Consider the following 26,478-nt stretch of genomic DNA (forward strand, 5'->3'; position numbering starts at 1 on the left):
GGCTTAGGTGAGGAGAGCAGGAGTGCAATGCCCAGTGTGGTGCTGGCACAGCTTGGGATGTGACTGGAGCCAGCACAGGAAGGGTACCAGTGCACGGCTGGGCCTGGTGGCAGCAGGCTCTGCTCCTTGCAGCTCTGCACACATACATGGGGCTGCTGGTGGCTGCTCCCTCACTGTGTGCATTGGAATCGGATCCTCCAGCAGGAGCAGAGCCCTGCGGTGCTGCTGTCACTGCGTGCAGCAGAGCGTGGGGTGGTCGAGCTTCCACAGCTGCCACTTCTTCTTCATCTCTGATTTCACCTGGGGTGAGATACCCATGGCTTTTCCCTGGCAATGCCCTTCCCAGCACGAGCAGAGCACCCACCCCCATGAGCCAAAGTTGAAGCTACTCTGTTCCACAGCCCCGACCCAAAACCAGAGCCACGTACCTCCTTGTTGGCAAAGCAGTACAGCACGGCCACCAGGAACCCCTATGGAAACAAAGATGGCTGTGAGTCCCCTGGGATGGGGGCTTTGTGTCACTGCCTTTGGGGCCGTCCCTAAGAGCGCTCCCAGTGCAGGCACACCAACTGCCCACGTGGGTTGGGGAGAGGGGGCTGTCCTTGTCCCCAAGCTGGGTCACCATCGGGGCAGAAGGAAGGGAGAGAGCGCCCCCGACTCTTCTGGCCCGGGACCGGGATGGGTTGTGGCTCCACCTCACCTGGAAGGAGTTGAGGAAGAGGGTGAAGAAGACCTTGATGTAGCGCAGGATGCCCGTGGTTTGCTCATCGGTGGCAAAGATGAAGACGACTTCGTGGATCCCAAAGAGGGGGATGAGTGTCAGCGTGGCTTTGGCCAGCCTGAAAGAGGGCAAGGTTTCCATGGGCACGGCAGCCAGCAGGGAGCAGCTCTTATTAGAGCTCAGGGTTCTCATGTAATGAGGCACAGGATGGAGGAAGCAGCACAGGCTGCCCTGCTGCCCCCGCTCACCGCAGCTTGTAGTCGGCATAGCCCTTCTGGTTGGCGCGCAGCTTGGCCAGGATCACCTTGAGGATCCTCATGAAGATCAGCAGGTTGATCTGGGGCGACAGTGCGAGGTGTCCATGGAGCAGGGCCATCCCTCCCTTCACCCCAACCCCAGCCAGGGGCTGCCCCAGCTTCCAGCACTGTCGCAGGGGTTTCCTACCATGGAGGCGAGCAGGATGGGGATGCGGATGATCCACCAGTATGCCATGTTCTCGTTCAGCGCCCAGCACCTGCCCACGAGACACAGACAGAGGTGTGGTTGCAAGGTGCTGGGGTGCAGGATGAGGCCCCACAAACAGCCACTCACTCTGCATTCTCTTTCAGGTACTTGGCGGCCATCCAGGGCACCACAAACACCACGGGGGTCCCTGCAAGTCACACAGCACACCCTGTAAAACCAAGCACCCGCCTGAGCTGAGAAACCGGCCCCAGGCTGGGGACACTGTGGGGCAGCAGTGAGGCATAGGAACGGTCCCATGCCACCATGCACCCGGGTGGCTCCTACCCCAGCCCAGGTACAGGTACAGCCGGTAGTAATTCTTCTCAGAGAAGACTGCACCGATCAGCAGCTTGTAGAGGTAGACGGCCTCCACCAGGAACCAGTAGTGGTTGGCCAGGATGCAGTACTGCATCAGCACCTGTGCTGCACGACAGCCCAGTGCTGCCTGTCACAGAGAGACGGCGTGGGGCTGGGGGCTCGTCCATGGGGTGCCCCAAGAGCTCACCCACCACACGCAAGGATGCCTCAAGAGCTCAGCCAGGGTGTGCACGGTGCACCAAGGCCTCCGCTGTGAGGTACGTGCGTCCCTCAGAGCTCCCTCACAACGAACGGGAGCACAAAGTGCTCAGCCACAGTGGGGAAACAGCACCAAAGTTTGCCTATGGGATCCCTGAGCGGCTCAGGAACTTGCTCACAGGCTGCACGGACACTCCAACGGCCCGTGGGCTGGGTGCACGGCCCAAGAGCTCACCCACCCTCCGGATGCATCCACACCCCCCGTGCCCTCACCTCGTGGCTGAGCAGTGCCTGCCAATCGGCCACCTGCAGCACCTCTGCGCCCCAGCGCCTCTCCAGCAGCGCGTCCTTCACCATCACCGAGGTGGCCCGCAGCCCGAAGGAGGCGAACAGGTTGGCGTGGATGTAATTCCTGGTGCAGTGCAGCTTCCTGGGGAGAGCCGTGGGGTCAGCAGCCCTCAGCTGCACCCAGGGCACGCTATGGCCCGCAGCCCTGCTCCTACCTGAAGACGGTGAGGACGAGCAGAGCGGAGATGAGGGTGAGGAGTGACAGCGCGTAGCCCACGGTGTACAGCACTTTGAAGCTCACCATCAGCCTGCGGGTGCCTTCCTGCAGGCGAGCCCTGTGATTTCAGCACCCGCTGCCTGCCACGTACCTTGGGGTGCCCCCACCCCAGCCGGGCTCCCACCTCCTCGGCGCCATCCTCCAGCTCCTCCTCACACTGTGAGTAGTCCCTCCACGGCTGGCTGCCGTTCACCATCACCCACTGCCCATCAGCACCGCAGCGCCGGCTCACCAACCCATGTTTCACTGCAGGCATGGAGCACAGAGTTCCTCGGGGTGCCCAGCCCCCAGATGGCAGTGGGCACCCATAGGCACTATGTTCTCACTGCCCTCCCCGTGCCACACGTGCTCCCGGCCCCTCTCATCGCGACCCACCGCGCTCAGCCCCAGGCCCCACAGCCCCAGCTATGGGACGGCCGCGGCTCAGCGTCACCTTTCTCAAACCAGGGCAGGTAGAAGGGACAGGAGACGTTGACGGCGGTGCCGGGGCTGCCATCGGGCCAGCAGGCGTACATGTCAAACGTGCGGTTGCAGAAAAGCCCTTGGGTCGATGGGGAGAAGTCGACAGTCGGATGCCGGCAGCTCAGACCCCCCCCGCTGCCCCACACGAGGCGCGCAGACCCGCAGCCCTCGGGGCGTGACGCTGTGACCCGGAGCGGCCCCGCTGCCAGCCGTACCTGCGGGGTAGGGCTCGCTCGCCATCCTCCGCAGGCACTCATCCCGGTACCGCATCCACTCCTCGAAGGTCCTCTCCAGCACCTTGGCCGCGCCGTGCTGGGGCGCAGAGCGGCTCAGAGGGACGCCCCGAGGGCAACCCTCCCCTAGCTCCGGTCCCCACGGCCGCCCCTTACCGGCACGGCAGAGAAGAGGCACATCCACGCGAGATGCACGAGGTACCCGGGACCCGGGGCGTCTCTCATAGCTGTGCCGGGTCCGGCGCTCTGCTCCCCGCGGTTGGTCCCGGCTCAGCCCCGGGCCGTGTCCCTGCCGGACCCCGACACTTCGGGGAGCCACCACCGCACCGCACCGCACCGCACCGCTCCCCGCAGCCCGGTTGCCCCAGGTGGTCGGCGGCGGGGCCGGGGCACGGCGGGTGCCACTGGGGTCCGGAGCCTTCCTCCCAGAGCTCTCCCTACCATCAGAGCTCTCCCTCGCCTCGCATCCCCCCGGCTGAGCCCCCCCCGCAGCCTCCCTACCCGGCTCCCAGTACCCCCGAGGGGTGCCGATCTCTCCGCACCCCCCCATTTCAGCACGGCTCCCCCCGCAGCCCCCCGTTCCCTTACCGTGCGCGGCCGTTCCGCAGCCCGGGGCTCAACGACGCGAACGCGGCAGCGAACGGGCGGCGAATGCGGCCCCGCCGCTTCCCACCAACGCCGAGCCCCGACGGGGGGGAAGGGGGAGGGGGGGGGTGGGGGCGGCACCGCCTCCCGGGGCTCAATGAGGGCCGCCCCACCGAGAGCGCGGCTCAGTGGGGAAGGGGGGGGAACAGGCGAGGATGAGAAGGGGTCCCCTGAGCCCTTGGAGAGGTGGTGACAGAGGGGTGAGGGGTGCGGACCCCTTGAATACAGCCCAGGGAGGGGCACGGGGTGCTGTGCCCGCTGTGGTGGCTGTCTTTTAGTGGGGTGCTGCTGGGGTCACCTCACCCACGGGGACAGGGAGCGGGCAGCAGTGCTGGGAGGACCGTGTGTCCACCAAAGTCATTGGCAGGCAGTGCGGGGACAAAGCGTGGGGCAAGCAGGTGGGACAGGGTGTCCCTAAATACATCGATGGCATCGATTCATTGTGCAAAGGGTGTGATGTTTACCCTGAAACCAATCCGGTGGGCTCTGCACAAGGGAAGCAGCTCAGAGCAATTAGCAGCTGCATCTGTTGCTCAAGTGAAACAAAGGAGGGCTGAGCGTTGGCTGCTCGGAGTGAAACACAACCTGCTGCCCGGGGGGATGTGTGCCCTCGGAGTGCCCTCCCCAGCCCAGAAATCTGCTCGTGAAATGAGTGGCCCTGCGTCTGGTGTGTGCAGTGTGGGGTGGAGATAGAAGGTGGATGCCGTGGGGCTTCTCTGCACAAGCATCACTGAGCACAGGGCACAGCACGGTGCTGCCCACCACGCCACTGTGGGATGCTGCAAATCCTACAGGGCGATGCAAAGGAGTGTTTGTGTCTGCAGGCAGTGTTTGCTGGGCCAGAAGGGCTCTTCCCCCCAGAGCAGCCTTGCTGGAAGTGGGGATAACAGCACGGACAGCAGGAGGCACATGGCCATGGGGCGCTGCTGCTGTGCTGCTTCCCTGGGGCTCTGCTGTTCTCCTCCTGGATGCAGACAGCTGCTGTGATGTGGCTGTGCTGGGAGCCTGGGGTACAGCAGAACGCCGGGGCACACATTTGGGGCTGGGATGGGGTCAGGCTCCCCATGGCCCTGCATCATGAGGCCGCCATCCCACAGCAGAGTGGTTGGTGCCAGCACACAGGGATGCTCGGCGGTCTGGAACACACCTGCAGGGTCCCCTGGGAGCAGGAGGGCTGCTGGCTGCTGGCACTCTTTGGCCATGAGGGCCACTGGCTGGGCTCCCCGTGTTCCAGGGCCGGATGCAGCTCAGCTTTTGGGGCTGGTGGAGCAGGGACACGAGGAACTCACCGTGCCTCTCCATATTGATGCCCTCAGGCAGGGTCTCCATAGCGACTGCGGTTCAGCCGGGCTGGATCCTGGCCATGGGGCTGAGCGTGGCTGGATGTGAGCCAGCTCCATCTCCCCACACTGTTCCAGAACAGCAGTGTCCCTGTCCCTGCTTAGGGTTGTGTGGGCTCTCTACATCTGTGCCCCACACCCGTCGTGTGCAGCCCCACGGTGCCTGGGGGAGCTGAGCACCGAGCGGAGGCACAGCCTGAGTGCAGCAGCACTGTTGGTCCTCACACAGCAGCAATTCGCAGAACAGAAATGCGAATCAACACGTCCTGATTTGCAATTATTCAGTGAACTTCTCAGAAAAGGGTGCTGGAGCTTCGCTGGGTACAGAAATCTAGCATCAGCATGGGGCTGTGCACTGGGGCTTCTGCTCTGCACGCCTGCCCTGAGCTCTGGATGGACTTTGGTCGCTTAAAAAGCAAAGTATTTCTATATCAGCAGGTGGTGCTATCAAAGGTAGCTGTGAGAGTGCAGTGCAGCACTGTGGAAGCACATGTGTGGAAGCTCAGAGCTGCTCGCCCTGGGCTTTGCTCCTGTCAGACGGTTCTGCACGCATTCAGCACGATCTGGATCCTGCTCACATCTCCCTGGCTCAGGCAGGGATGGATGCTGAAAACAAATCTCCAGAATTGCCAGAGCCCAGAGCAGCACAGTGCCCACCCAGTGCTGCCACATCCCCCATCAGTGCTCCTGGTGCACCACCGTCAGAATTAATGCTTCTGCCCCCAAACTCACCCCGAAGTAATTCCCCTTGCTCAGCACGGAGCGTGGGGTGGCTCACAGCTCTCATTGCCCTCTGGGAAGCACTGCTCACTGACCTGTGCCCCCAGAAGGCTGGTGCCCTGGGGTATTCCTGCAAAGAGCAGCCTTTGGAACCAGGGAAAATCAGCCTTTCGTGCCATTAGATGCTGGAGAGTCTTTCTTACACTAGGACAGTATCAGCCGAGCACCTCTGCAACCCTTCCCACTGGTGGGATCATCATGGATTTCATGTGGATCTGTGGGTTTTGCAGAGAATTTATTCCCACTAAAAGTAGTTTTGTGAGATGCTGGTGAGCACAGAGCCTTGGGGGGCAGGGAGAGATGCTTTCCTGAGCACGGACCAGGTGAGTCCTTGCATCCCAAGGGACACACGTGGATGGGATGGAGCCGTGCCCCTGGGGAGGCTGCGACACTCCCTGCCCCACCGCCTGCTCTGACACATCTGTGCTGGGCTCACAGGGCTGCTGTTGGATCTGGCATCGCTCGCAGCGGCCTGCAGCAGAACCTGGGTCACAGCTCTGCATTCAGAGCTGCCCAAATCCCCCTCTCTTCCACCGAGTTTCTCGCGTTCAGACAGGAAGGCCGAGCGATAAGATCAAGAACTTCTGTGAAAATCATCTATATTCACATCCTGCCCCGGAGCTGGACTCTTTGTACCCGTCCTCTGCAGAAGGGCACAGCCTGCCCTCCTCCATATGTCAGGGCTCAGCAGGCAGTGCTGCATCCTTACACCGTGGTGCGGCCGCTGTAACCCCAGCATCCGTAATTCAGGGCTGAGAGAGCTCTCATTTTGCTCCTGCCCATTCAGAAGCTGGGTGGGACTTCTCCATTCCCACCAATTTAAGCAGATCTCATCCCATCCGCTGCTGTCCTCCCGGCCGGCCCAGCAGGATGGGATAAATGCAACACACACACCTGGCAGATGTTGCTCCCCAAAATCTGAGAGCTGGGCAGCCTGCAGGATCCCATTGCTCCTTACCCAAATGCACACTTGCTGCTCTCCCAAGAGACTCAGCCCTGCTGCAGGGGCATCTCCAGCACTGACGTGGGAGCAGAGGTGGGAGCACTGCAGCCTCCAATCCCTGTACTCTCTTGTAAAACTGGAAGGGCTTTGCAAAAATAAAGGATTTTCAAGGACTCTACAAACCCAGCTTTAGCCAAGCTGCATCTCCTGCAGTTCCTCACTGCAGCAGGAATTGCTGCTGGGCAGGGCTTTCCACCACCATTCTTCCATGGAGGTCAGCAGCCAAAATGTTGGCTTTGCTGGAAAGACCATAACTTTCGATGAACAGAACGTGATTTAGGATCCCTTCCCATGGCGGTGGTGATGACCTGGGCTTCCAGCCCCACGCTGCCAGTAAATGCAGCTGTGCCAAGACACCTTACATTGGGCACCCCAAAATGAGGTGAATGCAGGGGAGATGAGCTCTTCCAGCTGGCTTCAGGCAGGGCCACTGTCACCCAGCTTTGAAGGGAGCTGCTGGAGGGTGGGAATATCACTGTGCTCCTCACTGCTGGGAGCCCGGTGCCTGCTGTCCCCATCCATCAGACAAAGCCTGGGATAGATCTGGAAGTCTATTTGCTTGGGGATGCTTTTCACCCTAAGTAGCCTCTCTCGCTTATCTGCTGAGTGATCAAGCAGGCGGTTGATTTATTACCCCTTCTGCTTGATACATGGGCTGCTGCTTGGCCCGGCGCTGTGCTCTGCTCTCCCAGCTCCCTTAATGCCAGCACAGGCAGGAGCTGCTGTGCAAAGTAATTACTGGGAGCATGACATTCCTGGATGCTTCCCTTCCCCAGAGGCAGAGCTCCACATCCCTGGGGTCCCTTGGCATAAGCTGTGCTGTGTCTTCCTCCCCAGCTGTGGGGACCCCCATCCTCCTTAGCTCAGAATTGCTCCTTACAAGTCCCATCCTTTCTTCTGGAGACATGAGATGCAACCCAAGCCTTTTCTTCCTCTCATTAATAATAATATACATACATATAAACATTTTCCAGCTTTAGATACGCAAGTTTCAAGGCAGGGTGGGGGTTTGGATGAAGCTGGGGCACAGAGGAGCCTCCTGCATACGATATGGGCACAGTTCTGCTGCCATGGCTCAGCCTGCCCAGGAGGGCTCTGTGACCACAGCTCCTGTTCCTGTGCTCCTACACCCCAGAGTGTCTCCAGGGTGCATCCAAAGTGTCCCCGAATTGTCCCCAAGCTGCCCCGCATGGCTTGCCTGCTGCTGAGCGCAGTTCATTTGGGATCTTTGAGCATCAGAAGTCCCTGCTGCAGTGATCTGGCACAGGAATCTCAGCTGCTCCTCTGGGCTGCGTGTGATGGGAACAATGCGAAGCAGCAGCTCTCCACAAAGTATTATGGAAAAGAAATGCTTAAGGACAGTGTGCCAGGTGCTGCGATGTGAGGATGTGAGAATTTGGCTAGAGGGATATGAGAGTAACTTCAATGTCAAGCATTGCCATTCTACTGCAAAGAACAGTAGAGCTCTAAAAATGAAAATAAACAACCTAAAAGGGAGATGGTGGCTGATGGAGGAGCAGGGTGAGACTGGTAAGATCCCTCTGGTTCTAAAATGATGATAATGGGGCAAAGCAGTAGAAAGCTCTCTTGGCTGCAGGGAGATCCCATGTGGGCAGATGTGACCAAATTGCTCTTTCTCTCTTTGGACTTTGGGAAGAAGCAAGCAGATGCATGCTGCAAGGTCGGGTTGTCCCTGCACTGAGACTGCACCACCTTCCCCATCCATCTCCTCGTTGGCTGCAGAAATCTCCCCCCCACTGCACAAACCAAGGCACTCCCAGGGCACGGTTTGCACTGGCTTCTTTTCAGGAGCTTCTTTTCCAACAAAATCTCCAGCTTTTGTAGCAGTGAAGGAGAAAAAGCCCTTAGGTGTGAGCTGGGCCGTGCTGTGGCCATGGGAGATGGGGAGCTGTGGCCATGGAGGTGGGCTTACATGCTGTGGTATGGGCACAGCTTTGCAGCTGTGGTTTGCTCGTCGGTGCACCCTGGTTTGCTCCAAAGCTGCACCCACTCCAGTAGCACATTTGCGCTGCCTGGTATTCGTGTTTGAGTACAAAAGGAAGAGCTGAGGTGAGCAGCACATTTATCACTGATTGGGTGATAAATGCACTTTGGATCTCACATCTCGAGTGCTTGGAGCTGGCAAGTGGAGCACTGCTTCTCCAAACTGCAGAGCCGGCCTGATGAAACCAGGCCAATCCCCTTAGAGCACAGACCACAGAATCACAGAATGGCCAGGGCTGGATCTCAAGGATCATGAATCTCCAACCCCCTGCCACACGCAGGGCCACCAACATCCACATTTGATACCAGCCCAGGCTGCCCAGGGCCCCATCCAACCTTGAACGCCTCCAGGGATGGACGGGGCATCCACAGCCTCTCTGGGCAGCTGTTCCAGCACCTCACCACTCTCTCTGTAAAGAACTTCTCTCTGACATCCAACCTCAATCTGCCCTCCCTCAACTTCAAACCATTTCCCCTTGTCCTGCTGTTATCCACCCTTTCCAAGAGTTGACTCCCCTCCTGTCTGCAGGCTCCCTTTAGGTACTGCAGGCTGCAATGAGGTCACCCCGCAGCCTTCTTTTCTCCAGGCTGAACAAGCCCAGCTCCCTCAGCCTGTCTTTGCAGTGGAGGTGCTGCAGCCCCTGATCATCTCTGTGGCTCCCCTGCACCCTCTCCAACAGCTCCCTGTCTTTCTTGTCCTGGGGGCTCCAGCCCTGGACGCAGTGCTGCAGATGGGGCCTCACAAGAGCAGAGCAGAGAGGGACGGTCACCTCCCTGTCCCTGCTGGCCACCCCTCTGCTGATGGAGCCCAGGATCCCATTTGTTTTCCGAGCTGTGATCACTCACTGCTGCCTCACGTTCAGCTTTCAGGATGCCCAGGTTCTTTGCTTTCCGCCTAAGTTTGGTCCCTCCGCCGCGCCGTAGCGCGTTGCCATAGCGACGCGCGGCGCGGCCTGGCGCGATGTCGTACCGCGATGTGCGGAGTGAGTTCCGCGGGGCGGGCGGGCACGGCGGGACCCGGGGGCGGCTGCGATTTACGGAGAAGCTCTTTCCAAATCCCTCTGTCGCTCCGCGGAGCGTTCTGTAGTGACGTGACGGGGTCGGCTGCCGAGGTCCGTCCGATGTCGGTAGGCCTCAGCCCCGCCGCGCGCTCTCTTTCAGACCTGGCCGAGATGCTGCGGGCGCTGGGTTATCCCCGCCTCGTCTCCATGGAGAACTTCCACGGGCCGAACTTCGCGCTGGTGGCCGAGCTGCTGCTGTGGCTGGTGAGGAGGTGGGTACGGGCTGTGCGGTGTGCCGAGATGCCTTCCGTGCGCGCCGAACCGCCTCACGAAGCCCGGCTGCTCCCATCTCCTGAGCAGGGGCGCCCACGGCTCACAGCCCGCCCGGCCTCGCCTGGCGGTCTGTAGGGACGGGGCACGGCCAGCTCTCTGTGCAGCCTGTGCTGGTGCCTCGCTGCCTAATCGCAATCCTTATATCTAATCTAAATCCCCCTTCTTTTCCTTTTAAACCGTTTCCCCTCGCCCTGCCACGGCAGCCCCTGCTATAGGCCGTCCCCTTCCTCCTTACTGCCCCTTTAGGTACTGAAAGGACCCCGCTCCCCAGCCGTGCCAATGCGCAGTGGCGGCCCCTCGGGGCGCAATTTCGAGCTTATTGCGGTTGCCATTGCTTTGCCTTGGCCTCATTTAGCGTCTGTGCTGTTTCAAAAAGAGATGCTCACCTACTGCTGTCCTGCTGTACTTTTACAGCCACCAAACCAACAGACAAACTTTGTTTAAGTGTTTATGGGACGTGACTTCCTAATCAAGTTATCTTCTTTCCTCCACATGAGTGGAAAAATAACCAAAGCTGCTCCTAACTTGCAATATTACAGCGAACCATGAACCATGACAGTGAACTGCCTGCCTAATTGCTGTTTCTTTGGCCTGAATTTGTAATTAATGTAACAGCTGGGAATCTAAGTGTAGTGGATGTGTTTCCTGAATGTTGTCACAATAGTAATAGAATAAAATAGGGGAATACTTATAAAATGATTCAAAAGTGCTGGAATTGAGTTACCTACACATTCTTTACGCTGTTACACACAGGGCCTGCATTACTTGTTGCCTTCACCTCATGTTTCAGAACATAAATCGAAGTTCCCTCATGGTTTGTAGCAGTTCCACCACACAACAATTGACAGAAATTAAAGCTGCTGCTCTTTAAAATAGCATTTTTTAACGTGCCCACGTGCTTAAGAAGCTCAAACTGGTGTGTTGTAACATTGCTGACAGCCCTGAGCCCAGGAGGAGGTGATTTCATTTCAGACCAAACCTCAACTGAAAGCCAGCATCCCTCTCTGTTCAGAGTTAGGCTCATGCAGCGACAGGCAGCTTTTCTGCTCGAGAAGCCTTTTGATTCCACTTTAGAGCACAGAGGATGCCTTGCTCTTAATTGCAAACATGATTTGAAAGAGAAGATTGGGGTTTTTTGTCTGCCTGAATGTTGGAAATCTCAGAGCCTTTTATAAGATCGCAGGAATTTCTCTTTTTTCTTCCCTGGATCCTGTAGGGTGGTGACTTCTAGAAGCTTCTGCATTTCACTGATGTTTTTTTAAAAGCAGTTCACAAACTTTCAGCCTGTTTTCTTTTCTTTGTGTTTCATTTGGGTTTGAAAGTAATATTTGTGGAAGGATCTCTGAGGGCAGGGACCTCACTCTTGAGTACTTTGAGAGGCTGGAAACACATCTGGCTTTGTTACTGCCAGCAATAGCAAGCTGGCACAGGGCATTTTCATTCAGCACCTGAAAGCTGGCAATATTAACCTGGTGGTTTTGAATTGTGGAGCCACAGGTGATGGAGGTCAGTTTGGTTGCTGTCAGCTCTTTGTGGTTTAAGTAGGAGGTTATTTTCTAGGCGTTTCCTGGACTTGATATTGCCAACTCCATTTTGCTCCTTTGCAGAACCCTGATTGAAAATACATATTTAGTGTCCCAAAGGACCAATTCCTGATAGAGAAACATCTCAGGCTTTACAACTTGTGCGTTTTGGGCACAGCCCCAGCGTGGCACCATGGGGCCTTGACAGCCCTAGCTGCAGCAGGAGCTGTTTGCCAGGCTCATACATGTTGGCTTTTTTCACTTCCTTCTGACTTTGCCTCTCAGGTGAAGCAGTTTCCTTAACCTGCACGTGAATTTCTCATCCGAATCCATGTGTGCTTCCACAGGTATGAACCTCAGTCTGACATTCCCCCTGATGTTGAGACAGAACAGGACCGGGTTTTCTTCATTAAGGCTGTAGCTCAGTTCATGGTACGTCAGCTTATTTCCCACTGAAATGCTTGTTCCATGTTGGCGTGGATGATTTTGCCCCTAATCCCTTACAGTTTCCTTGTGAGGGGTGGCTGAGCTGTACTGTATGCTTGTGATGTGTGTCAAACAGCAAGCAGCATTGTTTCCTCTCCAAAGTAATCACATTCAGGTTGTGAAATTGACCAGAGTATTCTGCTCAGGACTGAAAATAAAAAAAAAGAAACAGGAAGAGGAAAGCAGAGGGAACTTTATTTTAGGACTTACTGATAGTAAAGCTTCAGCTGCTGCAGTGAGAGAAGCGATACAACTCCGTCCCTAACCCTGCGTGTAGTTTCATTTGAGTCACAGGAGTAGGTTGGTAGGAATGTTCCTGCTTGACTCAGAGGCTGTCTGGGGCCTGGTGCTCCCTTGGGTTTGTGTTTGCATGGCTCCAAAACGAGGCCCTGTGGGATCCTGCTGTGGCAGTGACCCTGAGCTTGCACAGAGGTCGGGTTCTTACTGAGGTCTTGTGCTGTTGCATCTGGCTTTACACAGTCAGGAGCTGCTCATCTAATGCTAAAACGGTGTTGATCCTCATCACTGCATTCTTGGAGTGGAAGAAAAAAGGTAAGAGTGAAAGATATAGAGGATCTATTTAAAATAGATTCAGAAGAGATTCTTGGTTATGTACAGACAATTTTGGATGCCACGTTTTCCTTACGGTATCGAATCAGACTTTAGCATTCTGTTGTGCATGCCTTCTCATTAGATTGAGGCATATTTTGCTCAGCACAAATCTTTTACCACCGCTGTAAAATAGCTGGCTACACCTCAGACATGAGGCTGCCTGCTTGAACAAGCCATGCCATTATGGCAATCTGGGAAATACATGTGGTTCTATGTGGGTTTTGCCTCTGTTTTCCTAAATTTGAGTGAAATACATTTTTTTTTCTTTTTGCTTGACATTTATTTTTCTCTCTTGAGGCTGAATGGAGCTGAAATTGGAATTCCTGTCCTTAACCACATCCTTCATGGCGTGGTGTGTAGGTTTTCTTTGTGCAGTGGATGTTTAACAGGTTCTGTCCACTTAATGACAAACTTCTCTTAAAATTGAATCCCCGCTGTTTCCACGATTCAGTTTTTTTAGATCCCTTCTGCTGAAGGAGAGGGGAAGAGCACGTGCTTGGCTTTCCTCATTCCGTGTTGGTTCAGCTGAGGTCGTGGCAGCCAATATTTTCAAAAACGATGGAGGGTTTTTGTACTGCAGGTCTCACAGTGGCCCTGTTCGGAGTGCACAGCATCAATAACCTGTTCTTCTCGCTGTGCTGCACGCATGAGGTAGGTGCAGCCACTTGGCAGGGGGTGCAAGGACCACACTTGTGTCCATTCTCTGACAGATGCGTGGTTTCTATGATGCTCGCTTTTCTCCTTTGCTATTTTGAAGTATAAAAAGAGGGTATTGTAATTTTTAATGACTTTTTTTTTTATTCTTTACAGAGATGGAAGGCAAGAGAATGAAGTCAGTAATGTTGTAACAGGGAATAATTTGAGAAACAATAAAATACTCTGAAGCTACTGCTGGAAGAGAAGGCAGTTAAATTAGGATAATTGATCTTATTCTTGTAACTCGTTAAGGGTGAAATTTACCTCTCTGCAGCATCATCACAAGGCCTGGGCAGCACTTACGTTCCACTTAAACTTAATTTGAGTTTAAGTGGTGCACAGGGTTTTTGCTGATCTTCACATGGGGAAGAATTAATGAATAGTTTGAGTTTTTTCGTTCTGGCAATTATCTGCAAATGTTCTGGCATACAGAAAGTACACACATCTCAGAAAGATTTCTTCAGAAACCACAGTGATATGGTTGAGAAAATCTCTTTCCAAACAGGAAGATTTATTTGAAGCAGACAAGTGCCTCCAGTGGGAGCTTCTGAGTGAAGTCAGAAGAGGCAAATGGAGATTTTGTTGTTCTTTGTGGTGTGATGGTTTCTTTCTTTCCAAAGGCTACCAAGGCCCACATAAAGCTCAACACCAAGAAGCTGTACCAGGCAGATGGCTATGCAGTGAGAGAGCTGCTGAAGGTCACCTCTGTGCTTTACGGTGCGATGAACACGGAGGGAGTGGAGTGCACAGACATCACTGAAGAAGACAGCAGCAAATTCAAGTTTGATCTTGGCTCAAAAGTAAGGAAAACTTGTACTCTTGGTGTAGGCAGGTGTGTTGTGTGAACCTGTGCAAAACAGATGCATTTTCTGTCTGAGATGTAAGCAGAGAACGTTCTCACAAGGAAGTTGGATGGCTTTGTCTTGGCTGCACTCCAGGACTTGTTTTAATCTCTGTGTCCTCATATCCAGAAGCATAGTACAAGGAAATAGTGGCACCAAATTGGTTATAAATTGTTTTGAAATGCTGTTAAAATTGTAGAGATGTTGGAGTGCACAAGGATGAAGGTGATTTTCTGTCTACTAACATCACTGTGGCGGTGCGAGCTTCCAGAAGACTGTCTGAACATTGGCTTTTGGGCCAGTTTGCACTGAACAAAAAGGGAATCTCCACATTATCCTAACAGACATCAAAGCCATGCAAGCCCTTAAATGCCTTCCTGAGATACTAAAGAAAGCCACGCTGTGTTAAACGAGTTCTTGTTGCTGCTTTTTGTTACTTTTAGCTCCTCTCCTATATCCTGATATAGAATTTGATTATTTTATAGCAATGCTCTGTGGTATCTGCCTGTTAGACTGTAATACTGCTGTTCTTGAAAAGATGGCACAACCACAATTTCCTCTTTATGAGGAAAGCACCTCAGAGAAATCACGTGGAAAACCACTTCTAGACGATCCCTGCTCAGTGCTTACACACTGTCCTGCTCACATACCTTTTGGTGTACACACCTGTGTATATGAAAGAGAAGATGTTTCTGTTTGCCATGAATAGCACATGAACCAACACGTGGCTGGGTCAGCTTTGAGGAGGTTTTATCACTGACCTGAAGTGTCTGGGGTCTCACCAGGCAGCCTGTGTCTAAATGGTGCCTAACCAAGGCCAAGTTTAAGCCCAGAGGTGGGCTTAATCTGACTCCAGTGGACGACTTCAGTGCTGTGGCAGAGCTTCAGTCTCTGTGCTGGCCTCCTTTTTTAACATGAAAATAAGAAAAATCTGTTGTTGATTTTCTTTGTGATACTGTGAATGCTCTTTTACTATTCTGTGCTCTTGCTGTGTTTCCAGATTGCTGACTTGAAGGCAGCTAGGCAGCTTGCTTCTGAAATCACCTCCAAAGGAGCAAGTCTATATGACTTACTTGGTAAAGAGGTAGAGCTGAGGGTAAGTACATCATGGGGAGTGGATAAGAACATTTGTTCACTAGATGCTGCAGAGGAGAAAGGTGCAGAAAGCGTGAGCAGCTGCTTGTGACAGCTGCATCTGAAATGAATATTGTGTTGCTTGAAGGAATGGGTCAAAGTTTGTGTTCTCTTCCCACTCATATTAATACTCAGGTTTTATTAATACTCGATTGCAGTGAAACTGAGAGAACAGTTTGGCATTTCTCCTTTAGAAGAAAACTGAAGTAACCTCTGTAGAACCGTTTGGAAATATTGACTTTGTGTTTATGTTCTAGCACTGCTGATAGATATATTTGGAAAGATAAATTATTAATGCTCCGAGTTATCCAAGTGCAAGGCTCATTATTTCTGTTACAGTAATTGAAAGGCATGGAAGCCTGCAGGGTACAGATTTTTCAGTTTAATTGTAAAATCACCAGCTACTGCATGAAGTCACAGACGTGCCATCAAACTTTGCCAATAAATCTCTCAATTTGTTTCTCTAATGTGCTCATCTGTAATGCTGGAGGTTATTTGTTTACTGATAATAGACACTTAGACAAGGGAAGCCCTGGAAGTTCTGGCATCATTTTTTGGTCATCTTCAGGTTTGTAACATCTGAGCTGTGGGAAGCACGTCCTGTAAGGGCAGCAGGCTGTGTGCCTTGGCAGCTAATGCTCTTAGATCCTTCTTGGTGAAGTGCAGAGATTGTGTGAAGCATTGCCTCTCCTGCAAGATATGACAGATATGCCACATGAAAGACATGAATATTTTTAGAAGGGAGAGAAGAGTGATAATCCACCTGAATTCAACATAGACAAGTCTTACAGAATGCTTAATCTGTTACTTCTCATCTGGTATTCTTTGCTTAATATCCTGGCTTTGAAATAATTTTCACGTGAAGACCACCTGATGTGTTAATGTTTGCTTTAGAACATTAAGCTGTGCTCTTAGTGTAGGCAGCACCTCTTGGAACTCAGCTAAAAGGTCAGGTACAGGCCAGGTCAACATGTTTAAGAAGTCATTAAGCATTGCTTTGAAATTGGGCGTTGTTTTGTCTCTTGAAATTGAGGCTTTTAGGAGCCCAAGTGACTGCAGTAGTGGACCTTCAAAAAGGGACTTGCACGAGTGCAGAGCACTGAGGGCATGGAATGATGAATCAAGAGCTGGATGAGTGCTTCGTTGCAGCCACTTCTCCTTGCACCCATTAAGAGATCTTGAGCATTATTCTGTTGAAGGGGCAGTTTGTAAAAGGACAGTTGATTATTTACTCTACAGAGTGTCTTTCTCATGACGTAATGACTGAGGGCACGAGCTGCAGCTGATGGATTTTACAGAGGTGCTCAGTTTACATCTTGCAAAAAGGTCTGACGGACTGGATTTGTTATCTTCAGGAAATCCTGCCATGGGAAAGACAACCTCTGCCTCTGCCTCGTTAGCTCTGAGTTTGTATCTTAAAAGCACAACAGAGTGCAGCACAGAAGCTGTGATGCTGTGTTCCTGTGATTTGTTCCTGGCTTCAGCCTTCTGAGCGATTTGTTGGAGCTGAAAACCCCGTTTGTTTTGGGGTTACAGAGCCACAAGGTTGCACTAAGCAGCTTTCCCTTTAGCTGCGTGGCTTTATGCTTGCCTTCTAAAGATTACTGGTGATGGTGATTACTCATCTTTTGGTTCTTGTTGCTGTCAGTTTCTTTATTGCTAACGAGGACTCTGCACTTGCAGTGTTTGAAAGAGAAAGGGATAAAAGCCAGTAGTAGCCATGGCCTCTTTGGGGTGGAACCAGTGCTGGGCCGGTGCCTGGGAGTGCAGTGGGTAATGATCTTCCCTGGGGCTGTGTGCCCCGTTCTGCTGAGAGGATGTTGTAAAATGGGAGCAATTCAAGCACTTTCACACTGAGTGTTTTTAACTGGGATCTCTTCGTTTTGTTTTTTTTTTTTTTCTGGCAAATGTGTTGAATCTTATAATGAACGTGTGAATTGATAGGAAGGGATGAAGAATTTGTGTGCTGCTAGGAATTGGAAGGCTCTTCACAAAAATATACCTGTTGCTATTATTTTTTTACAAAACGGCAGTTTAGGTGCTGTAAAAATTATTTGCAGCCCATGTGCTGGAGAAAGCAATCTCCCGAAAATGAGCTGAACTTAAAGCTGTTATTCTGAGTTGTTTACAGACTGCTTGAAGCAGGGAATTGCCACGACACAAGTGCTGGGCAGATTGACTGCTTTTGGCAGCCATGCCCCTTGTTGCATGGGGAGCTGATGGAGGCAGGAACACCAGTGCCTTTGGGAGAGGTTGGAAAACAGAAGTGAGACTTAATGGAAGAGGTTTCCCCCAGCTTTTGTTTCCTTCTTTTCAGGAGCCACAGAGCAAAAACCTCACCCTCGAGTGGATATGGCTGCTGTAGCTTCTGTGCTTGTGAAACAGATTTAATAGCTTTCTCTTCCTATCTAAAGCTTAAATAATAATAAGGGGAAATGCTGTTTTATGGTTTGCTGATAGCATCTATGCTACGGTTTTGATTCATTATAGCTGTGATTCAGTTCAGGAGCACTAACCTTGCAGAGCTATGGTGCCTCAGACTTGGCTTGGAACATGGCTCTATGCTTCTAGAAGCAGATAGGAGAGGGAAGCACAGAGCAAGCTTACAGGTGGGAGGTGAGCTCAGCTCTGTGGAGCAGTAGGGCTGAGCTGGTTGAGCAGCGTGCTCAGCACTTCACCTTGCAGCTTGCTGCTTGGCCTTTTGTGCTGCAAAAGCCTTTGAAAGCTGTTGAAACTCCACAGCCTTTGTGTTTTAATCCTGTAGAACTTCTCTACCACGTTCCTGTTTCCACAATGAACTTCTGTAAAGAAAGTTCTTTCCAGGTAAGCTGGGCATCTCATCAGTGGGGCTGGGAGCTGCCAGCCCTGCCGTTCCTGTGTGTGTGTGTGAGCAGCAGGAGGGCAAAGGGAGCTCAGTGTGGCAGCCCAAAGCAGCCCCCTGGCAGCAGCAGCTCCATCCTGGCTACGGTGCAGCATCCTCAGGGTTCTAAGGGGGATTTCCTACATGAAGTTGGTGGCAGGAGGGCAGGGTGTCACTGGGAAAATGGGTTTATGGTAACCTTGGGACAAGTGATTCATTACCTGTAACCTGATAGATAAGATTTCATCATCCTCATTTTCCCTTCCAAATATTTTAAAGTAATTGAGCTATATAGAGCTCGCTTGAGTATGAAACGAGCTCATCAAGTGAGGGGCTGGGAGCCAAATGCAGTTGTTTTCTGCCATCGCCATTAAGTCTGATAATGGCTGTGGAAGCTGGTGGAGTTGCAGTTATTTCTAAACAGCCAGTGCTGAGGGCAGGAAAGAATTGCCTGTAATTTCACACTATCCTTCCTAGATTCTTTTCTCCACAGCCTGCTGGGATGGGATCCTATGCCTGCCCATCCCACTCTGTTTCAAGTGGGCAGAAGTGCTGTGAGTTGTGACCTCACGTGGGGAATTAGAGCCTTGTGTGTAGATAGCAAATCAGTTGCCATTCCTTGAAGGTTACTTTTACTATTTTTTAATGTGAAGATTATTGTTTCCATTGCTTATTTTCTTTTGACATTGCATGGCTAAGTAATGCACGCACTGAATGGCGTTGGTGGAGAGATTGTGCTGTTAGAGAGCAATTGGAGAGCAGTTGGGTTTATTTCTTCATCGCATTTTATGTGCTGAACCTGTTGCATATAGTAAAACGTGTTGATGGATGTGATACAGTGCTAATGAATTTGAGAACGTGGTGGTTTTTTGTTCCCTGAACCTCTTCCTTTTTTTTTTTTTTTTTATTCCTCCCCTCCAATTCATCCATTTCCAAATGCTGAAATGGAGGATCTCAGTACCTAGGCTTAGTTAAACTGAGGTCTTGTTTCTGTCCTGGGTGAAGACTGCTTCATTTTCCTGTAGCTGTAAAGGAAATGCTGGCATTTGGCACTAATGGGTTGAACACATCTGTTTTCCTTGTCTCTGCACCTCCTGGGGAAAGATCACTGGGAAAAGTAAAGTAAAACTCATTTTTATTTCCTGTAGACACGTTGACTCTAATTTGTGTCACAACCTTGCCTTTCTTTAGAGGAGCTCTTTTTGCATGTAGTTGCTATAGGAGCTGTGTGGAAAATTGTTATGCATGAGGTAAATGATTGTTCCAAGCCATAGGTCACTTTAATAAATTACTTTCTGAATGAAAACAAATTTCAGCTGAAGGAGAGAAGAGTTATTAAGGGAAAGTCTCTATTAGATGTGTTGCAGATACATGTTGATGTAAACGTGCCTGTATTTATTGGGAAGTGTGTTTGTTTTCCTGGAAATGTGGCAGTGTGCCTTTCTGAGGCCTTTATAAATCCATCATTTCCTGACTGCGTTCTGGTATATATGTAAATTGCTTTCAGAATTAATCTGTAACGTTAAAAACAACCACCAAAGGTCACCCAGTGCTTCATTTAGGAGCACTGCAGGGATCAAAGCATCAAAACCTGCAGGCGCTCCTTTGCTTCGCTCAATCTATGATGCAGCTGGTTAAGATTCTGCAGGAAAACAACAAGTACCCAAAGCTGTGCTTGTCTCATCGGATGGAAGTCACACGTGTCCCTTTTGGCTTCACTAAGAATCCAGGTTTTATGTTTGAGAAGAAGGAGCAGTGAACATCCCTACGGAAAGCCTTTTGGTTTTAAAATGCATTGGGCCCAAACTTTGGCGAGACAGTTTGCTGCTTCCACTCTTAGCGGTCCAAGCATAGAGATTGGAAAGCTGGAATTCAAAGAGTCTGTTTTTGAATATGCACAGCACAAATTCTATGCACAGAGATGTATTTAGCTCTGTTTTGCTCTCTTACTGGGACGAATTCTGCATTGCATGACTGTATGGCCCTGATTTTTCACAGCTTTTATATCCAGCTTTGGAAGAAGAGCGAGGCACTTGCATTTTTGGATTTCTAGCTTTTATTCCTCCCCTCAGGTTGGTAATGCTGGGTTTTGTTTGGGTATGGAGTAGGAAGGCATGTCTGTTATTCAGGTTCTTCTTCCCTGTCTCTTTTTGCACCATTTTCAGTGCTCAGGATGACCAAAACACACACAAACTGAAATAATTGCAGTCTCTCACAGGGGGGGTTTACTAACTTAATCTCAGTTAGCTCTAAGCCGTGTAAAACTGAAGAAAGGTGGTAATAGTCTTTTTTTTGATGCATTTTGCTTGTGCTGAGGCTGGGCAGCCCCTTTGGTCTGTGTGCTGCTTCTCGTCTTGGCTCTCACTCCATCTGTGACCTTGAAACTGTGTAGTCCCTACTATCCTCTTGTGGAAATAGTTTCTGTAATTGTGTAGATTAAAGCTCTTAACAGCCAAAATGCTTCCCAGTCTACTGAGGATACATTTCTAAGTGAGGGCCATTGGAATGTGTTACTGTTATGTATGCACAGGGTATAAGATTGTTCCAGCACTGATGCAGCCATTGAGAATCTCTTTTCCAACTTCAGCTTGTGATGTGCTTGGATTAACCTCACAGGAGAGCTACAGGCATTTGGATCCAGCTGTGGCACTGAGATGGCATTAGTTAAATGCCAGAAAAGCTGCCCCCAAAGCACTCTCCCCACTCGGTGCTGTGTGCTGCCTGCCTCTGTAAGGACAGAGGTGGCTCTCACTGAATGGCAGCTGCTCCCTTTGGTCCTCTATGAAAGTTAACTACAAAAAATTGTTTTGTTTTAGCACTGAAAGCATTTTCCATCTGCCAAATGTTCCTTCTGGGCACCTGGTGCTGCCTGGGGGAAGTGGGTAAACTAATTTCTCTCATTTCCTGTGCTTTGGCTGCAAAGTTGTCACACACATCTCAGAGGTAAAGTGATTTCCAGTGGAAATTGGTGACTTGAAGTGTCCAGTGCTCTGGAAAATGACCTGGCTTACTGCAGGTGGGTTTTTCCAACTGCTGCTTCAGACCAAAAACCCCAGCTTAACTCTTTCTGAGCAAAGAGGATGAATGCAAAGGGAGAAGCCAAAATGAAACCTTGCAGTTGTACAGAGAAGTCGAGCAGAGACTGTCCTACGCTTTGGATTGCTTTAATCAGAACCATGGCTATATATGATGTGGATATGGCATTTTTGGTTACGTGGTTTACATAACAAAGGATTTTCTAATGAACTTCCCATTAGCATCTGGCTTAGCATCGTTAGCAAACAGAGAGGTGGCACTTTTGCATCTTGTGAACCAGTTATTTCAGTGCAGGGAAGGTTTTATCAACTAGCTGGGATGTCTGAATGCCTGGAGCTCAGCGCCTGATGGTTTTGACAAACCATTCTAGCATGGCTGGGAAGAAAATTGCATCCAAACCATCTTTTGTATGTCAAAGAATTTGCCAAGCCTGCATGACTGCAAGTAGTTCCACTTGATGATTGGGCTAAATCACAAGCATTGTTCTGAATGCTTGGTGAGGTTCGAGTTCCTCATTGTTCCTAACCTTCCTTCGTCAGGCACAAGATATGGCTGTGTCAAAACTTCCATTACATAAGGGGAAAATGCACTGACTTAAATTGCCTTTGTTTCTGCGTCACAGAGCCACTCTGTATTTCTGTCCCTGAGCACAGCAGCCACCCCATGGCCAAGCTTTGCTGAGAACAGCAGCCCACATTGCAGGGCAGTGCTTAGGCACTTAGTGCTTAGCCTTGCTGTGAGTTGTGAGTTTGAACTGTCTCTGGCTGGCTGTGCTGCACACCTGCTGCCTGTTCTGCCTCACTGCAGCTTTGCTGGGGCCTTTGCCTGTAGTCAAGGTGTGAAAGATGCTGAGGAGCATGCTCTGGTGTTGTTGCTGCTGCTTTTTCTTTCTGAAGAGACCATAAACCTTCCTGAAGCCTGCCTTTTATTGTAACTAATAAGGAAAGGAAACGCTTTGAAAGGAGACGCTGAGCAGACTTTTGCCAGCCTGCATTTTTGGGCACTCTGCTCTTCATCCTTTTATACAAGCACCAACCACGCTCCCAGCTGTCTGTGCTGCCCAAGGCCATTTCTACCTGGAATGGGAAACAGAGGCAGCTTTGGCTGTGCTGCAGGAGGCATGTTCATTGGCCTCTTGCTGGAAGAGGCATCGCTAGCCTCCTCCTGCTTTGGGGCCCCCACTCCAAGGGGAGGCAGGGGACGCCTCTGCGGGTCTGTTTGCGGGCTGCAATGAACATACAGGGACGCAGCTTCATGGGAGCCTGGAAACAGCAGCAACCTCAATTAGCTTGGGCTTTAATTTCCTGAGGAAGAAAATAGGCTGCTAGGTAGTAGAAATAATCAAGGCCTTCTGAAGGAACCTTGTAACGTCCCTGCCTTACCTTCCTGTTCACACAGAGCTCCGCCTAATGATGCGTTCTGTTTGGGCCAAATGGGCTCACAGCGCGTGTTAATGGACTCCCTGAATAGTGAATGGTCTAAAAGTAGAGTTTTATGACCTGCACGGATAGCAGCAGTTACAAAACCTGTATTTGGAGAGAGTGTGGGATATAATGCTTCCTGAAGGCAGCAGAAGGTGGTGGTGAGGAGGTATTTATGTATGCAGCAGTCTTGCAGCTTGCCAGGCAGGATTTAACTTGGGGTCAGAAAACATTTCGTACAGAGACTTGTACATTGGAAGAAAGCTTCCGTGTCTGCTCCTTATGACAAAAAAGATGTTTAGAAACCTCTGCTAGACCTGCACAAGATATACATGTATTACACAACATTTATCATGAGTGACTTGTGTGCCAGTCGTGCTTAATTACTCGCCTTCGGTCCTTACTGCACTTCAGAAGATGTACATCCTGTTCCCCATTCATCAGGCATGCCAGGACCTGGTTTGTCTGCTTCTGAGGCACCGTGGTGGAAAACTATAGCTGATTGGAAGTGGATTCACTGGATAATTGCTAGGCTTGTTTTTGCAGTAGCAGCTCTTCATTTTTAACCATAGATAAAGCTCCTGGAGGGGGGGGAAATACCTCTGAAGGCAGTGGTGGGGTGCGTTAGCAGGAATGGCAGCGTTGTCCTGGCTGTGCTTTCTGTGCCTTTGGCTTTTCTGTGTGGTGACATTACTTGGTAGCCAGGCAGCCTGTGAGTTTGGGATGGCCTTGGTGCACCCAGGGAGGTGTGCCAACAGGACGTGATGCAGTGGGAGTGAGTTAGCTGGTGTGGGAGCCAGGGCACCAGCATTCAGCAGGGATGGACACTTGAGTAAATTATTTACACAGATGGTGTTTTGAAGGCTTCGGGGTCAGTGGTGTTTCCTGAAACAACTGCAGTACAGTTTTGCTTTAAGGGAATTTGTCTTCACTCGTGATGCCCAGGCTGGTACAACTTGGGCAGAGCGCGTTCAGGGTCAGCTCTGCTCCCCATAGGCAGTGCTCCGTCAGGCTGGGCTCTGGGCTCTGCCCGGTGGGCAGGCAGCTGGCTGGGATCTGACAGCTTCCCAACTTCCTAATGACATTCTCATTTCCAAAGAAAACCAAGTTTTTGGGTCTCAGGCAGCCAGCTCGTTTGCTTGTGCTTCCAACTGGCTTCGTCCAAAGCGAGATGCAAAACTTGAAGAATTAAAATCTCAGCTGCTCCACGCTGTGCCAAATCGCTGATCCCGAGTGGGTAGAAGTGCCAGCCAATGTCATCTCTTATGTGCTTTTGTGCATTTTCTTTAATAATTGTCAGCTTTGGTTCATCAAAAATAATTTTACACTTGGCTTCCGTGATTTTTAATTAGTATTTATCATGTAAAACTATAGCCAGGGAGCTCTGAACACTTTGAACAGGAAGCACCAGTAAGTGGTAAACAGCCAGTTTGTCCACAAATACCTCTCTGCTTTTGTATATGTTTGTTTTCCTAAGTTGTAATTACCAGGCTTAGTCCTAAATTGTTCTGCTTCGTAGCTCCTCTGGCATCAATAATTTTTTCTATATTTTTCACCTCTCCTGAGAACTCTATTTTTAATGGTTAATTTAAAGGAAACCTCTTGCGTATTATAGTATGCATTCTGATCAGTACACCTAATTGTGAAGAGTACATTGCTTTAAATGTACAAACGTTGGGTTGCTTTAAGTGTACAGCCTGTCTGTACCCACGAGCACAAGCTTTAAAAGTGCCAGTTGTCATGTCAGAGTGTATTCATACAGGGTAAGAAGTAGTGGTGGTGACGAGGGGGGCTGGCAGGGAAGCATGCCTGGTTTGCTCCTGTGGGGAGTCACAGAGTGCCAGAGCAGGTTTGTTACCTGGAAGTCATTGTCTTCAGTGTGCTGATGGCTCAGTGATGTAATTAGCCAGCTTTGGTGTTTTGAAGGAAGTGCTTTCCATAACATCTTTCTAGTCTTTGTGGAATGTTTTGCTTTTCTCCAAGCACGCTGGTGTGAGCCACCTTCTTTTCAGCCCTCTTCAGTGTGTCCGTTTGCAGGGCCCTTCCTCAAAAGAGATGCTACAGGTTAAAGCTTTCCCTGTGAGAGTTCTCATAGGGCTGCAGGACGTGTCCCAGTGACAGACACACAGGGAAGCTGTTACAAACATCCATGAAATAAATGGAGGGAGCTGTATGTGTGGGAAGCTGCTGTGGTCTGCCTGCATCCTCCTCTCAGTTTGGTTGACTGGTTCAGCAGTCAGGTCTGGAAGGAAGGATTTCTACCTTAGCACCACCCTTCATTTGCCTGGCAATGCAAGCAGGTGTGACTGCAGGGCCGAGCCTCCTGCTGGAAACTGGTGTGGGTTTCTCCAAGAAGGCTGTGGTCTGTGCATGGAAATTCCATGGGAGGTGGAGGGAAGGTAGAAGACCCATCAATCTTACATGATCAATTCCAGTTTCTTAATCAGGCGTTCTCTAGAGAGGTGCTATTTCTGTCTTGATCCACTTGTAACCAAATGGTTTGCCAACATCAGATGATTTTAAGGACTTCCAGCTGGGAAAACCTCCCACCTTTTCTCCTAAATCAGCAACCAATCAAATGTTTTCATTTCAGCCAGGTTGATGTAAGACATGGTACACATGAGGGCATGGTGAGTACTAAGCCCAGCTGTCCCCAGAGCTGCTGTGGGCATTTGTTTTGGGGTGGTTGCTCTTTTTTTCCTCCTTTGGGCTATAAAACAAGTGCTGCTTTGAAGAGGAGGTTGAATCACCTGGGCCCAGAATTGCAGAAACCCATACATCTGCATCACCTTATTTTCATGTGGGTGTAGGAAGCACATAGGGGCTGACTGGCCTGGCTTGGTTCAGTGGATTCCTTCTGCTTCTGTCTCTGCAAATGTGGTACTGTGCTCAGCTGCCTACGTTAGCTGTGTTGTAAAGGTGAGGATATCTTGTTTTGCAGTGTGTTTTGTTTAACACCTGATAACCAGTGCATTTTCCACAAAATGTGCATTTAATAATAGCTGCAGTTGAAATGATAACAGAGCTTGTTTTGGAAAGTTACCTTAATTGCTTGACCCCAGCCTCGCTTAACTGACCCTTTCACAACCTCCCATTCTTTTGGTTGTTGAGCCTTGGAGCATAAATAATAAGTTGTGCAGCATGTATTTAGCAGATGATTGAGTTATTGTTGTTTGGCCATCCTCTGCTCTGTAAATATTAACTTCCTGGTGTCATGTTTAAATCTATATATGTATTTTTGTCTCATAGGAAGCAAGAACAGAATCTATTGCCAGACCTTTGGAGATAAATGAAGCTGAGAAGATGATGAAAGTTGCCATTGAATGTGTGCTGGTAAGCAAATTGATATTTATTTTATTGCAGAATTATCCTTCCTCCCTTCTGCTGGGCCGAGTAATGTTCCACCTGGATACTTAACAGGTAATGTGGAACTTCTGTTCAGGGCTGATGTGGGTACTGGTCTTTAAGTGACATTAGATGTGTAAACACAAAGTAATCAAGGCAGAGGTTGGTGTGTGATGATGCTTTGTGTCATGGTAATGAGGAGTCACTGATCATCTTGGTGGTTTATTGGTAAATAAGTCCTGTTCAAAGTGAACAAACCTGTTAAATGTAACTGGTAGTTTCTTGGCAGAGTGGAAGAGGTGTCTGCACAGTGAGGATTGCGAGCTGGCACTCAGAAATCACAGCCTAGAGCAGCACAGATGTGCTGTGTTAGCAGCATCTAGAGGAATGTGCTAGGAGCAGCCCTGCTGCTAGCT

At 50.6% G+C, this 26,478-nt stretch overlaps 2 protein-coding genes across 2 annotated transcripts in view; one reads left to right on the forward strand and one right to left on the reverse strand.

Annotated features, from left to right (window-relative positions):
• Window positions 1-228: 228 nt before the first annotated feature.
• On the reverse strand, window positions 229-3,524 carry LOC306952416 (glucagon receptor-like; the record flags this gene model as incomplete). The annotated part of the gene is made up of 13 exons (XM_079543124.1): window positions 3,158-3,524; window positions 2,984-3,080; window positions 2,740-2,847; window positions 2,431-2,552; window positions 2,245-2,351; window positions 2,015-2,171; window positions 1,511-1,670; window positions 1,313-1,373; window positions 1,166-1,235; window positions 970-1,058; window positions 701-839; window positions 429-470; window positions 229-300 (listed from the first exon to the last, which is right to left on the reverse strand). The coding sequence occupies exons 1-13, from the start codon at window positions 3,224-3,226 to the stop codon at window positions 229-231; spliced, it is 1,293 nt and encodes a 430-aa protein (XP_079399250.1). The 5' UTR covers window positions 3,227-3,524.
• A 6,421-nt stretch (window positions 3,525-9,945) lies between these two features.
• CLUAP1 (clusterin associated protein 1) overlaps window positions 9,946-26,478 on the forward strand; it is a gene marked incomplete at both ends in the record, with an annotated part of 55,141 nt that continues 38,608 nt past the window's right edge. Inside the window, 5 exons of the mRNA XM_079542667.1 lie at window positions 9,946-10,046; window positions 11,978-12,062; window positions 14,045-14,224; window positions 15,267-15,362; window positions 25,967-26,050. Of these exons, the coding sequence (XP_079398793.1) occupies window positions 9,946-10,046; window positions 11,978-12,062; window positions 14,045-14,224; window positions 15,267-15,362; window positions 25,967-26,050 (546 nt within the window). The remainder of the gene's footprint in view (window positions 10,047-11,977; window positions 12,063-14,044; window positions 14,225-15,266; window positions 15,363-25,966; window positions 26,051-26,478) is intronic.

This window comes from Tetrao urogallus (assembly GCF_951394365.1).
Source record: "Tetrao urogallus genome assembly, chromosome: 15".
Taxonomy (NCBI): domain Eukaryota; kingdom Metazoa; phylum Chordata; class Aves; order Galliformes; family Phasianidae; genus Tetrao; species Tetrao urogallus.